Raw genomic sequence first — 13,187 nt, 5'->3', positions numbered from 1 at the left:
CCTATCATACACTACTCCCTACATGGGTCTAAAAAGTTAATAGCACTGAAGACTTTTTGGCAGATAAATTGTGGCCTTTATGTGGAAAGTATTCAAGAGTATTACCCACCATGCTCTATCATGGGTGCATCTGGAATCGTATATGGTTTTGCAATACCTAAATATTCAATATATGTTAATGTTAATGTTATTGGGATTTATATAGCGCTCGGCTGCCCCAGCCACGGGGCGTCCCGGCGCTGCGAGTGAGGCTGAAGGCAGAGAAGAAGAAAGCGTCAGAGGGGAGAAGGGGAGATTACTGAAAGAGGTGGGTTTTGATGGCTTTCCTGAATGCCAGAAGGTCCTGTATGCCACGGATTGTTTCCGGTAGGCTGTTCCAAAGCTTGGCAGCGAGCAGGCTGAAGGATCGGCCGCCCATTCTGGCCAGTTTGGTACGGGGAATGACCACAAGATGTTGTCCTTCTGAACAAAGTGACCTCCCAGGAGTATACTCCGCCAGGAGGGGGCGCAACATCGGAGGGGAGGCGGTTTTAAGGATTTTGAAGGCTAAGCAGAGTGCCTTAAACTGAATCCTTTTTCCCACCGGGAGCCAGTGCAGTTTTTTCAGGACTCCAGCCACCGAGGAGTGGCGGGGGAGACCTACCAGAGCCCTGGTGGCAGCATTCTGGACTCTCTGAAGTCTGGTAGTTTTCGCTAGGTTAGCGCCCAGTAAAAGGGAGCTGGCGTAATCCAGCCTAGAAAGGATGGTAGCTTGGACAATTAACTGGCGGGTGTGACAGTCGAAGAACTTCAGGATGGGTCTTAGATTGCGCAGGATGCCGAAGCAGGTGGCTGCCACTTTTTTGGTGTGGTGGGTGAATTTCAATGCCGAGTCTACCCAGACTCCCAGATTTTTAACACATTCCTTGGGCGTAGGGGGTTGGCCCAAGGTGTCGGGCCACCAGCTTTCGCCCCAGGATGCGGTGTTTTTCCCGTAATGGCAACACAACACGTTTGCCAAGTCCGGAATAGTCAGGATTCATCGTTTTTAACAGAATTGTTCATATTATCTCAGAGCTGGTATTAGCTCTTAGAATCTGCCAATGCAGTCCAAAATCCTTACAATACAGTACAATTAGCAAACACATGAATATCCCCTACTTCATTTCTGTGCTTCCATTCAATCAAAAGTTAATGGTGCACAATATAACCTATGGATTACACTGAAATGTTGCGATTTCACACTTGCAACTCTGAAAACGTCATGACGCGTGTTAACAGAACATATCACTGTTTCCTTTGAAAATTCTGTGTCCATGTCCAAGGTCCATCTCTTGGACAAGAATTCCAGCCTTTAATTTAATATTTTTAGAATGAACTGATAAAGAATCCAAATAGTACCTACCTTCATGACCCACCCATCAGAATTTCCATAAATGGGTTTTATCAACGTGGATCTTGCCAGGATGAATTTTATTCAGAAATGTCCCTAATTGGTAAAGACTTAAAAATTCAGGTCATGGGTAGTTCTTTAAGTAATGGCCAAATTGTGCTGACGCCTTTAGCGGCCCAGATATCACACAACTGTTCTTGAAAGATATTGCAAAGTGAGAATTCTCCCCTTACAGGGGTAGATCAAGATAGTGGCAGTTAAAACATATTTAGCCAAGCTTTCCACAATGAAAGGGAGCATTGTGTGGTCTTAAATCTCACTTGCGTGTAGTACTCTGAATCAGTAAATCTAAGAAAGTAGTCTTCAGCAGACTTGCCTAACCAAGTCTTAAACTGGTGGGTATATTACTTTCCGAACAAGACCCCACCGTGATAATCTCTTACCCATCAAAAAGGTAAGTAGCAAATTGAGGTCCCATTGGGGCTTAATAAATGGAGGGGGGGGGGAAGAGACAGATGGGTAAGGCCCTTCAAAAATATCTGTACAAGAGGAGACCTAAAAAGTGATGGCTGATATGGCAGTCGAAGGAAAGCAGGCAGGCCAAAAGGTAGCCCTTCAGAGTGCCCAGAGCGGAGCTCTGCTGGGCCAAGAATAGAATATAAAGACGAACATCTGACAGAGAGGCAGACAAAAGGTCAACAGACCCTTCTGTACAGTATTTACAAACAGTTTGCCATCAGCAGGCATTTACCAACTTCGTGGGGGCACGCCTGGCTGCCAGAATAACCTCACAGTCTTAGGCAGGAAGGTCAAAAGCGGTCAACTGTCGCAGCACAATCTCCATGCAAGGAGGCAAAGAGTGGGTAGGTTCGGGTGGAGAACCCTCCTTTCCTGCTGCAAAAGAAGATCCTCCCAAAGACACAGCCTGACCGGAAGATATATGCTAATTTGTAAAATCTCGGGATACCAGACTCATCACCCAATCTGGACCAACAAGGTGCCTGGTCGCGTCTGATCTTCTTGAGCACTCTGGGCAGGAGTGGTATGGGCAGGAAAGGCATACAAGAGGCCTGTGCTCCATTTGCAACAAAAAGCGTTAGGGAGCGAGAGCCGTCTTGGAAACAGCAAAGCGCAAAACTGCTGACATTGCGCGTTCTCTTCTGAGGCGAACCGATCTAACCAAGGCTCTTGCCACTGCTGAAAGAGACCTTGCGCTGCCTCTGGATGGAGACGCCACTCGTGATCCACAAACTGGCAGCTGAGTTCATTCGCTCTGGCTTTTAAAGAACCGGTCAGATGTTGAACCACCAGGGAAATGCCTTGTTGTTCCAGCCAAATCCTTTTGACTGAGGCTCCACAACCCCACTCAGCCCAGTTTGTTGTAGCAGTTTTGTCTGAACACCTGAACTAGCCTTTCTTTGAGGGATGGTAAAAAGGCTTTCAGTGCCAACCGGATCGCCTGAAGCTCCAACAGGTTGATATGGAGCTTGGCTTCACCCGGAGACCAGAGTCCTCTGATCTCCACCTCTCCCAGATGGTCGCCCCATCCCAGAAGGGATGCATTTGTCACTACTTTTTAGATTTAGGGAGCGGGGGGGAGAGGTGTTGTTCACAGTTTCCATGATATCTAAACTAGGTCAGTGAGATTTCCCTGATGATGTGCCCATTGGAACTTCAGTTCCCACTGCAGAGCCTGCATGTGGCATCTGGCATGGTCCACTAGTAGGATGCAGGAGGCCAATAGGCCAAACTGCCCCAGAATCATTCTCACCAAAATCCAGGATAGAGGCTGAAATATCGGCATCGTAGCCTGAATAGCTTGGGATCGTTGCTCAGGAGGATAAGCTCGAAACTGCACCATGTCCAGAACTGCCCTGATGATAGGGAGTGACAGAGGGGAGGTGTGACTTCAGCACATAGATAGTGGACCCCCGCGAATGCATGAGGTTTGCCGCAGTCTGAGGTGGGAGACGACTGCTTCAACAGTCTACCTTCAACAAACATTCATCGAGAAAGGGGGAAGTCTAGACCCTTGATCTCCACAGATGGGCTGCGACCATTGCCATCACCTTGGTGAGCACCAAAAGGGCACTAGTGAGGCCGAAGCAGAGCATGGTGAACTAAAAGTACTGGTGGCACACCGTAAACCACAGATATCTATGATGGGCAGGCAGAACGGGAATGTGGAAATATACATCCTGCAAGTCCAATGCTACCATCCAGTCTCCTCAGTCTAGGGCAGACAGGACCAGAGCAAGGATGAGCATCTTAAACTTTTCCTTTTTGAGGAAGAATTTGGGGGCTCTGAGGTCGAGGATAGGACAAAGTCCTTCGTCCTCCTTTGGAAAAGAAAATAGTGGGAATAGCAACCACAGCCAATTTCTGACCCGGGAACCCTCTCTATAACTCCCTTGACTAAGAAAGTTTTGACTTCCTAGCGGAGTAAGACAAGGTGATACTCCATGAGCGGATTGTAAGTTGGAGGCATGGAGTAAAGAGTATTGTTGAAGAGGAGGGAGTAGCCCCTTCAGACTATTTTCAGCACCAAACTGCCCGAGATGATATCTCAACAGTGGTGGAGGTGTTGGCATATCCTGCCATTAACTGGATGCCCATGACCCAGAGGGATCTGAATAGATTGTGGTGAAGGTGGGGTTTGTGGCTTGATCAAACTTACGGTCACCTGACCCACGAGGTAAGGGTGAACCATGTCCCCCGATCCCACAGAGGTTGTTGGACTTGCGCGTCCTCTGGCTGGAATAGTGTTGGCGTAGTTGGAAACCTCTTCTGTAGCTACGAAAGCAGACACAGGCTGGGATAAAGTGGAGAGGCCAAGCCTGCTAGTTCTTGAAGCGCTCAAGTGCTGCATCTGCCTGGTCTCCTAACAGATAGGGGCCATTTGAAGGGCATAATCATGAGGTTAGCTTCGACATCCCCAAAAAAGCTCAACGACCACCATCGAGGAAAACGCTTTGTCTATCGAGTCGGTCATGTCGAAGGCGCATTTCTTTTTTTGGGGTGGGGTCGGGGGGAGGGGGGTTTATATAATGCAAACTAGACCAGAGAAATGGGGTATCCGAGCGCTTTACATGAGCACCAGTTTTGTTACAGATGGACACATTCATTTTTGTTAGGCACGGGGAGATTAAGTGATTTCCCCAGCATCACAGGATGTTGAGCGTCATCGCCGAGACTCGAACCCGGTTCCCCAGGTTCAAGGTTGATCGCTCTAGCTCATTCTCTCGCTGCATTGTATGGCAAAATTAGCTTGGGAGAGGAGAGCCAGGTCCTCCTCCCAGACTTTGGGAAGCACCAACGCAACGGTATCTCATATGAATGGGGGTAACGGCCCAAGAGGCATGTGGTTTTTACCGACCGCAATGCTGGGCTAGTGGAAGGAATGATCACCTTACCGAAGCTGTCCAACCTTTTGGATTTCCTGTCCGGAGGTGCAGAAGGCAACGTACCATGGGAAGAGGAGGCTTGCCCATTAAACTCAGTGCGGTGGGATGGGTGGAGAAGAAAGCTGGGTAGCCCAGCTAAGGGCGGTGGCAGCGGGCAATGGCTCTAATCACAGGAGCCCCTGCCCTTAGGCTTGGCTGGGCTTGGGTTAGGTGCACTTATGATGCTTTCATGTCCTGGCCATATAGGTCGTAGGTGGCTGCTTTAGGAGATAGTGATTGATCGCCAGCACTGCCCGGAGGAACACTTAGAAAAACATCCTGACATTATATTTGTTAAGCAGGAGATTCTTAGTTCGGGGGTAGCATGCTTCTTTATAAGGAACCAAAATGGTGCTTTTCGATGTTCAATATATCCCTCAACGGTTTCAGACAGTACTTATTAGATTAGAAAGCCCACGATAAGGATAAATGCAGTCTTTGAAAGACTTTTTATTCAAACATTTCTATAAGGATATAACTTTCCCCAAAAATATACAACATTAAGAAAAAGAGAATATGATTTAAGAGACCCTCGTTAAGCTTTTTTCTATGCAATAGCTTATTGTGAGAAGTTGGCCCGATATGCAACGTTCGCTATTCTAGCGACCGCTATGTATCGTTCCAACGACCCTTATGGTGTTTGGTTGTAAGTCAACCTATAGACCAGCTATCCTAGTAGCGTGGATACGAGCAGTCTAAGGCTAAAGACTCGAGAGGGCGCGTTAAGCCAGCTGTTTACCACACATGTACCCCTTGAACACCCAGTGAAAGGACACCACACAAGTGTTATGAAAATAAACAGGATATTTATTAAGAATCACAACAGCCCTGTGCTCTTTATGAGGACAGGGTACTAAGCACAAACCAAATCTCTTTAGCAAATACTTCAAGTGCACAATTAAAACAAGTGTCCGGGGACACGGAAAGGTTAAGGTCTCGGGCGGACCCGATAAGGCAAGTCGGAAGCGAGGGACTCGGGACCCTAGAGTAAGGAGGCTATGCAGGCACCGAAATGCCGAGTTACCTAGCCACGAGGGCTGCGGCTGCACAAGTCTTACAGGCGTCGGGGTCTTCGCTGACGAGCCAGGAGCCGGAAGAAAGGAGTTGCTGGCCGGCGACCAGTGCTGTATAGTTCGTAGAGATCCAAGCCTGGATCGGAGATTGATGAAACCTGAAAGCAGAGGGGACCAAGTTCGTACTACTAGCCAGTAGTCAGAGGGTACCAGGAAGGCACCGGTTGGCCGTCACCTCGACCAGGTGAGTGGGCGACGCTAGGCTCTGCAGTCTCACGGACCAGGAGGCGTTGTCGGCGACCACGGTGGAGGTGCGAGCTGTCCCACGAAGGATGATGCTGTCGGCGTCGCTGGGCCCAGGATGGGGCAACAAGCCTTGGCAGATCTCAGGGCCACGGGGTGGGCCTAAGATGGCGTCTTGAGTGGACCAGGAGGGTCCGGGGTGCTTCTCGCAAAGATGGAAGCAAGGGCCAGTCTGGAGCAACCAGACCAGCAGTGATGATTCTCGGATGTCGTCACAGAAGGGCACAAGCCAGCGGCGAGTGACCAGACAACGTGCTGAGCAGCAAGCAGAAGGGCCCCACGCAGATCGTGGAGATGCTGGGAGACTGCACTTCGGTGCTAGAGCGGCTCAGGGTCAGGGCTTCTCGGACCCCAGAGCACTCACCAGAGAGTTACCTCGATGGTCGTGCTGGTTTTTAAGAGCGTGCAGGTTCTGATGATGGCCGGTCCCTCGAGGTCTCGTCGCACCCACAGATCACAGCTGAGCTGATGACGTGGGTAGAGGTCAGAGGTGCCAGGGAAGCCGGGTCTCGTCGAGCTGGGCCGTCGGATCCTTGAGGAAGGACTTGCAGCAAACCGCAGAGTTCTTAGTTGGTGCCCGCTGATGCAGGGTGACTACTCCTTAGCCACAAGGGAGAAATCTTGAGAAGAGTCTTGAGTGTCCTTTCGTAGAAAGTAGTTCTTGATTCAAAGATGATCTAATTTGGAAGGGTCCCCGCTCCGGTCTTTATCCTAAAGAAAGGGGTGGGTACATGACTAGGTCCTGCCCTAAGGGCGGGACCCGGAAGGGGGGTAGTTACGCCCCTCTCCCCTGCCGGACTTTCCCCAGGCCAGGGCTGTCGCCCCTGGAACTGGTTCTAACCGGCAGATGCGTAGTGAGCACCGGGGTGCCACTCCGCAGTCACCTTCTCGCCAAAGCCCTACCTACCCAGAATACACAAACCCTGTCTGGGACGGTGCGAACAGCGCCCTCGACAGGAAACCCTTTGTCCAAGTGCTCCTCGCTGGAAGGACTCCCAGCAGCAGGAGGTCAGACTCGTGTCTGTGGTGGCAGCATCCATTTTGTGGAGCTGAGGCTTCAGTTAACTTTAACCGGGGTTCACAGTTACGTACATGTCGTGTCCCTCTAGAAGGGTGAGATGCTAACCTCATCGCCAGAGTTGGTGAGAGGGCAGCACCCCGATTCGTATGACACCTTACTCGACATGCCTTGATAACGCGACACCGGAGTTACCGATATGGTACGCGTTATCATGGAACAGCTATTGGGTCTTGATTCCGCAAGCTGCAACCGGGCTCGGCTCGGGCCTGAACCTAGCTCACACGAGCCCACGCACTCTGCCTTCAGGATTGTTAAGGCCTGCCATAGGAGTGACTGATAGGAACTCGGGTGTCCATTGTATGGTTAGATATAGAGTTACTATACCTAAAGCGAAGGGTGGTTACACGTCTTCGCCCCAGCTGTCGTGCAGCCAGTTGTGTCAAATTTAGGAGGCCAGCCAGGGGTGGCATAATACATGCTTCAGCCCCTGGCGGCCCTGGGTACACCTATGCCGTGCGTTACGGGGTCTGATAAGGTGGCCCAGTACCAATTGGTAAATGCACCTAGGGTACATATCGTAATTTAGAAAGAGAACAGCCAGGCTGTGGGTCTGATTAGCGGGCCCACAGCCAGAGAAAGTCGTAAACCAGTGAAACAAAAGCAAAAAATCTGGGTGATCATAGGATTGCAGACCCTACTCTCCTACACTTATTTTTTGTGAATGTGTTTTTTCAGCAGGTCATTTGGATAATAATGTACATGGATAAGATTGGTTGTAATTAACTTTCAACACATGCTTTCAGAAAATGCCAACATTGGCTACAGTAATATAATTAAAAAATAAATTGTATATATAAAGTTCGTATATAGAAAATGATTGCATGTTTTTAATTGGATATATGTTTGTAAATATTATTGTAAATATAATGCATATTTTGTATACTTATAGGTAGCCCTGAAGAAGTCCTTAGGGACGAAACGCATTGGCTGCGGCGTGTGCTTTATAAGAAGATTATAAATAAAGAACCTTTATACAAAGACTTGCTGAATGGGTTTCAATCTTGTGGAACTTGACTATCGCTTACTTTGAGTGGAGTGCGGACCGTTGTGTTTCATTTCACTATTTTCATAGACTTTTGTCTTTGAATGAAATATGCAGCTGCTGTATTTACCTGCAAAAAGCATGCTTTCGAAGCTACGAGTGGGAGATAAATCTTATGCTCTGCAACAATATCCAAATATATAGCTTTATGCATCATTAGCCTCCAAACATATAATTTCCTCTATAATATTTAGGTCTTCTTTAACCTGAAATCTGTTCGTCACCCCTTTTATCAAAACCTTCAGGGTATTCCTTAAAACTGGCAGTATTTACATCGGGAATTCCATGTATATGTTGTGACTTGATGTATGCTCCTGATCTCTCAATAATACCCTTTCAAATATCCACAGATGTATTGAGTTTTGAACAGAGCAAGACTGTACAGCGATATGTAGTGGATTATGATCACAAGAGATTTTACTAAATACTAGCAGCCCGTCCCGACGTTGTCCGGGTATGAATTGCTGCCAGCCAGTAATATATTGCTTCGTAGGATTTCATTTTGATAGCATTTCTTATCTGTGACAGGCCTGTGAAATGCTCCGATTCACAGTGCACTGCTGATGCACTTAAGAGTGCGCGTGCAGTAGTGTGTGAACTCGAGTTTCCCTACTTTATTTTCCTTGCAATATTATATAGCGTGAACTCGACAGCATGGCATGAGCACAATTTACATTACAGAAGAACACATTGATTTGTGGTAGGCACGGGGAGACAAAGCGATTTGCCTGGAATCACAGGATGTTGAGCTGATGCAGAGATTCTAACGTAGCTCCCCATCTCTAAAGTTCGCAATTCTAGAACTTGTGGTGGGAGGTGTGTCTAAAAGTGTATGTCGGTGCTGGGCATCAATGAGAGAGACCTGTGCATTGTTCCAATTGGTGGTGAAAAAATATGAGTATGTTGCTGGAGATGTGGGCCGCCGTGCCACCAATGTACTTACGGGGGAGGGTAAACACCCATTATTCTGCAAATTTCTTTCCGCATACCATCACTCTGCATACTTTCATTACGAAAGTACCATGACTCCGCAATGCCATTATAACGCATGGCATTACATTTTATATGCTTTTACCACGCATTTCGTTGTAAATGCATGAATGGTAAAAGCATGTTTTTTAAAAATGTTTGGATAAGGCAAGTATGGGTATAGGGGTATATGTTTTGGGGGTACTGAGGTATATGTTTTGGGGTGTTTGGGTATTTTAATGGTTCAGATATAGTTTTGGGTTATGGGGTACAGGGGTATTTTTAGGGTTCAGGGCTAGGTTTGGGTTTTGGGCTATAGGGGTATTTTTAGGGTTCAGGGATAGGTTTGGGTTTTGGGGTACAGGGGTATTTTTAGGGTTCAGGGGTAGGTTTGGGTTTTGGGGTACAGGGGTATTTGAAGCGTTATGGGCTAGGTTTGGGTTTTGGGGTACAGGGGTATTTTAGGGTTCAGGGCTAGGTTTGGGTTTTGGGGTACAGGGGTATTTTTAGGGTTCAGGGTATGTTTGGATTTTGAGATACAGGGGTATTTATAGGGTTCAGGGCTAGGTTTTGGTTTTGGGGTACAGGGGTGTTTTTAGGGTTAGGTTTGGGTTTTGGGGTACAGGGTAGATTTATAGGGTTAAGATGGGTTAGTGTTTAAGGGTGTTGGGGTATTTTATAGAGTAAGGGTGGGTTATGATTATGGGGTGCAGGGGTATTTAAAGTAGGGGTGGGCGGAATTGGCGCGAACTTGGTACAATAAATCCGCAATATTTCGTTCCGTCAGATTTCCAATTATTAAAACAGAAACCTCATATATTCTAGGTAAAATAACAATTATTTCTACATGCTAAAATGCATATAGTAATTTCACAAAACTGAAATTAGCTTCCAGCAAGCAGTGAGAGAGGTGATGATTTTGAGATCAAGCCCCTGCAAACCATTACGGGACGAGATTAGCAGTGGGAAGTGAATATTATAGTATCCAAATAATTCTACAAAGAGCCGCAGTTCACCTCGTTCTCCCCAGTTGTCCCCAAGAGGCAAATGCAATAGCATTTAAAATATTATACATCAAGCTGCAGTTCACCTCATGGTCCCTAGATGTCCCTGATGAGGCAAATGCAATAGCATTTAAAATATTACACATCAAGTTGCAGTTCACCTTTTGTCCCTAGATGTCCCTGATGATGCAAATGCAATAGCATTTAAAATATTATTAATCAAGCTGTAGTTCACCTCGCCGTCCCTAGATGTCCCTGATGAGGCAAATGCAATAGCATTTAAAATATTATACATCAAGCTGCAGTTCACCTAGTCGTTCCAAGATGTCCCTGATGAGTAAAATTCAAAAACATTGAAACCCTTTCATGAATGCTAAAAATTATGCTAAGCTTATCCCATAATGCTTTGCAGGGCCTTTTAGTTGTATTTAAAGGGAGCAGGAATGTATAGAACCTGGGAAGACAAAACAACACTCGTGACGGAATGCCCCCAGTGATTGTCACGCCCCCAGCACACACCCACAGCACAATGCAGACACGCCCACAAGGGACTACTTTGCTGGCACGGTTCTTTTACATTTTAAATGTATATGGTGGGCGTCTGCATAGCCTATGTCCTTCTGCTGCAACTGCCCTTTCCAACGCTGTATTGGGTGTTGTGATTGGTGCTGTGGTTCCTGAGTTTACCTGGCCAAAAGGTGCAAGTTCTCTCTTTATAATAGTAGTATAGATATTGATAACAATATTGGATATAATCCCTGAAGATACTAAGAACAAATCAATACATGAATACTGCATATAAGGGTAGGAATACATTTTAAAACCAGGATCACTGCATCTGCCTAGTTTTCAAGTATGTACCAAAGCGAGGGGTTTTATAAGCCTATTTATAGCCGTACAGATATTCCGCATACAGCTCAAAGAATAAAGAATCATAGTATCCGTTTTGGGAGTCAAGGAGTCCCACGAAGGATAATTTAGCAAGCCCACAAAAAAAACTCCAAGCTAATACCATCAAATGTGGCGTGATCATCAGAATTAGGCCCACAAATTGAACAAATCATGTCCACCTGCTTTTCCATCCATACTTGTGCTAATACCCAAGACCCCGTATCTGAGGCTGTTTTTTTACGACTTACCCTCCGCCACAACAAATTGAAATTGCCACTCTATGTATAGATGCTGATTAGGATAAGCAAACCACTAGTTTATAACCTAATAGCGCCAGCCAGCATCTATATCTATATCTATATCTATATATATATCTATATATCTATATATCTATATATATATATATATATATATATATATATATATATGAGCAATGTGTGTCTCAGGCAAAGATTAATTCAGTGCTTCAGTCACAAAGTTCTTTGCATATTAGCAGGGCTGTTAAAGCCCTTTATATTCCAATTTAAAATAAAAAATACCCATTACAGATTATTTGAAATAAAATATACCTACCAACCACAATTGAAATGCACTCTTGGGATTCGACAAGTAAATGTACCACCCCAGCCAGGGGGAGCCAAAGCTGTGTGCTTATATACCATCAATAAATCTTTATTCTGACGAATAATTGACCATAAACAAACATGTTAAAAAGTATTTAAAAACATCAGAATTAAGTAGAAACTATTATGAACAGGAGTCAAATTTGGAATAAAAACTAGTTAAAAACCTAGGAATCATGAATTGAAATTCATAAAGCATTTCTTTTCCTTATCAAAACCGGAGTAATACAATTTAAAACAGCAATACATATTGTCGGGGATTCGAGCCGCTGAAGGAGAATCAAACCCTCCTGATGCGACTTAAAAGATTTCCCTCTAAGAATGGGCCAAGAAATGTGATCGGTAGAATGCATACAATGGGCAGAATAACAAAGTGCTTAGTGGTTTGTCAGGAAACCCCATCACAGGCACAGCTTGATCCAGTTTTGGTGAAAGCCCCTAATTAATGGATTTTGGGTTGCTTATACAAGCATTTTTTGTATATATTAGGTGTCCTCCCTAACCTAAGGAGAGAACCTTGAACACAAAGAGCACATCATGCTGAACGATTCAGTTGTGGTCCCATTCTCCTAGGACCACCCCAAGCACAGTTATGGGCAAAAATACAATACCAACTAAAGGCCCTGCAAAGCTTTATGGGACGATATTCTAGAGTGCATGAATATTATAGTATCCAATATCAAAACATTCCTCAAGGGCCAGGCTCTCAGGCTCAGCTGAAAGCTAAAACTATAATATTCACTCCTGCTCCCTCCTAGCGCAGCCCAGCATTTGCGGCTCCCACTCTGCCCTGCGTGAGAAACTGGTAAATCTTGCCCTCAGTCTGCTATGTTGCATAAAATTATATCCTAACTCTGCTGAAGAACTTATAGGAGATTCAGGTTTAATGAAGAGAAGCAACTCCGGAAGGAACATGTGCAGTTGAATCACTGCCAGAGACACAATATCAGCACTTTATCTCAGTTTCATCACAGAAAGACTGGGCTTACCTCAGTGCGGGGAAGGTAATCGGGATCCGCCTGTATTCTGGCTATGACCTCACAGAGGATGATGCCGTAAGAGAACACATCTGCCTAAATGAGAGGAACAAGACAGACTCAATGAAAGAATACTCATTTTAGTACTCTGGGCTGGCTATAAAGTACCATGCTCAATTAATATAGAGCAGTTTTCAGAAACTTATTTTTTATTGGCTCACCAATGCCAACACAAAATTACGTAAAAACATGTAGAAGACAATACCTTCAAGGTGCTTACGTTAGCTTTCACAATACTCCACATTGTATTTTAACCATAAACAAAAACATGCTGTCACTACATCTTCCTTAGCACCCATCCAATGCACTCCAGTGAACACCATGCACCGCTACTTCAATTAGCTGAGTGGACACTAGCTGCTGAACAACTCTTGCCATAGTACAAGTTGGAGGATTGGTGTGTGCAAGT

The 13,187-nt window shown here is 45.8% G+C and overlaps 1 protein-coding gene across 2 annotated transcripts in view; it reads right to left on the bottom strand.

Annotated features, from left to right (window-relative positions):
* TESK2 (testis associated actin remodelling kinase 2) overlaps positions 1 to 13,187 on the bottom strand; it is a 610,614-nt gene that overhangs the window by 51,950 nt on the left and 545,477 nt on the right. For both annotated transcript variants that reach the window (XM_086952281.1, XM_086952282.1), the window contains one exon: positions 12,731 to 12,814. In XM_086952281.1, the coding sequence (XP_086808407.1) occupies positions 12,731 to 12,814 (84 nt within the window). The remainder of the gene's footprint in view (positions 1 to 12,730; positions 12,815 to 13,187) is intronic.

The sequence above is a fragment of the Lissotriton vulgaris genome, chromosome 1_1 (genome assembly GCF_964263255.1).
Source record: "Lissotriton vulgaris chromosome 1_1, aLisVul1.2, whole genome shotgun sequence".
In the NCBI taxonomy this organism is placed as follows: domain Eukaryota; kingdom Metazoa; phylum Chordata; class Amphibia; order Caudata; family Salamandridae; genus Lissotriton; species Lissotriton vulgaris.
Note: the sequence above shows the minus strand (reverse complement) of the source record. Positions and strands in the feature narration are given on the sequence as shown.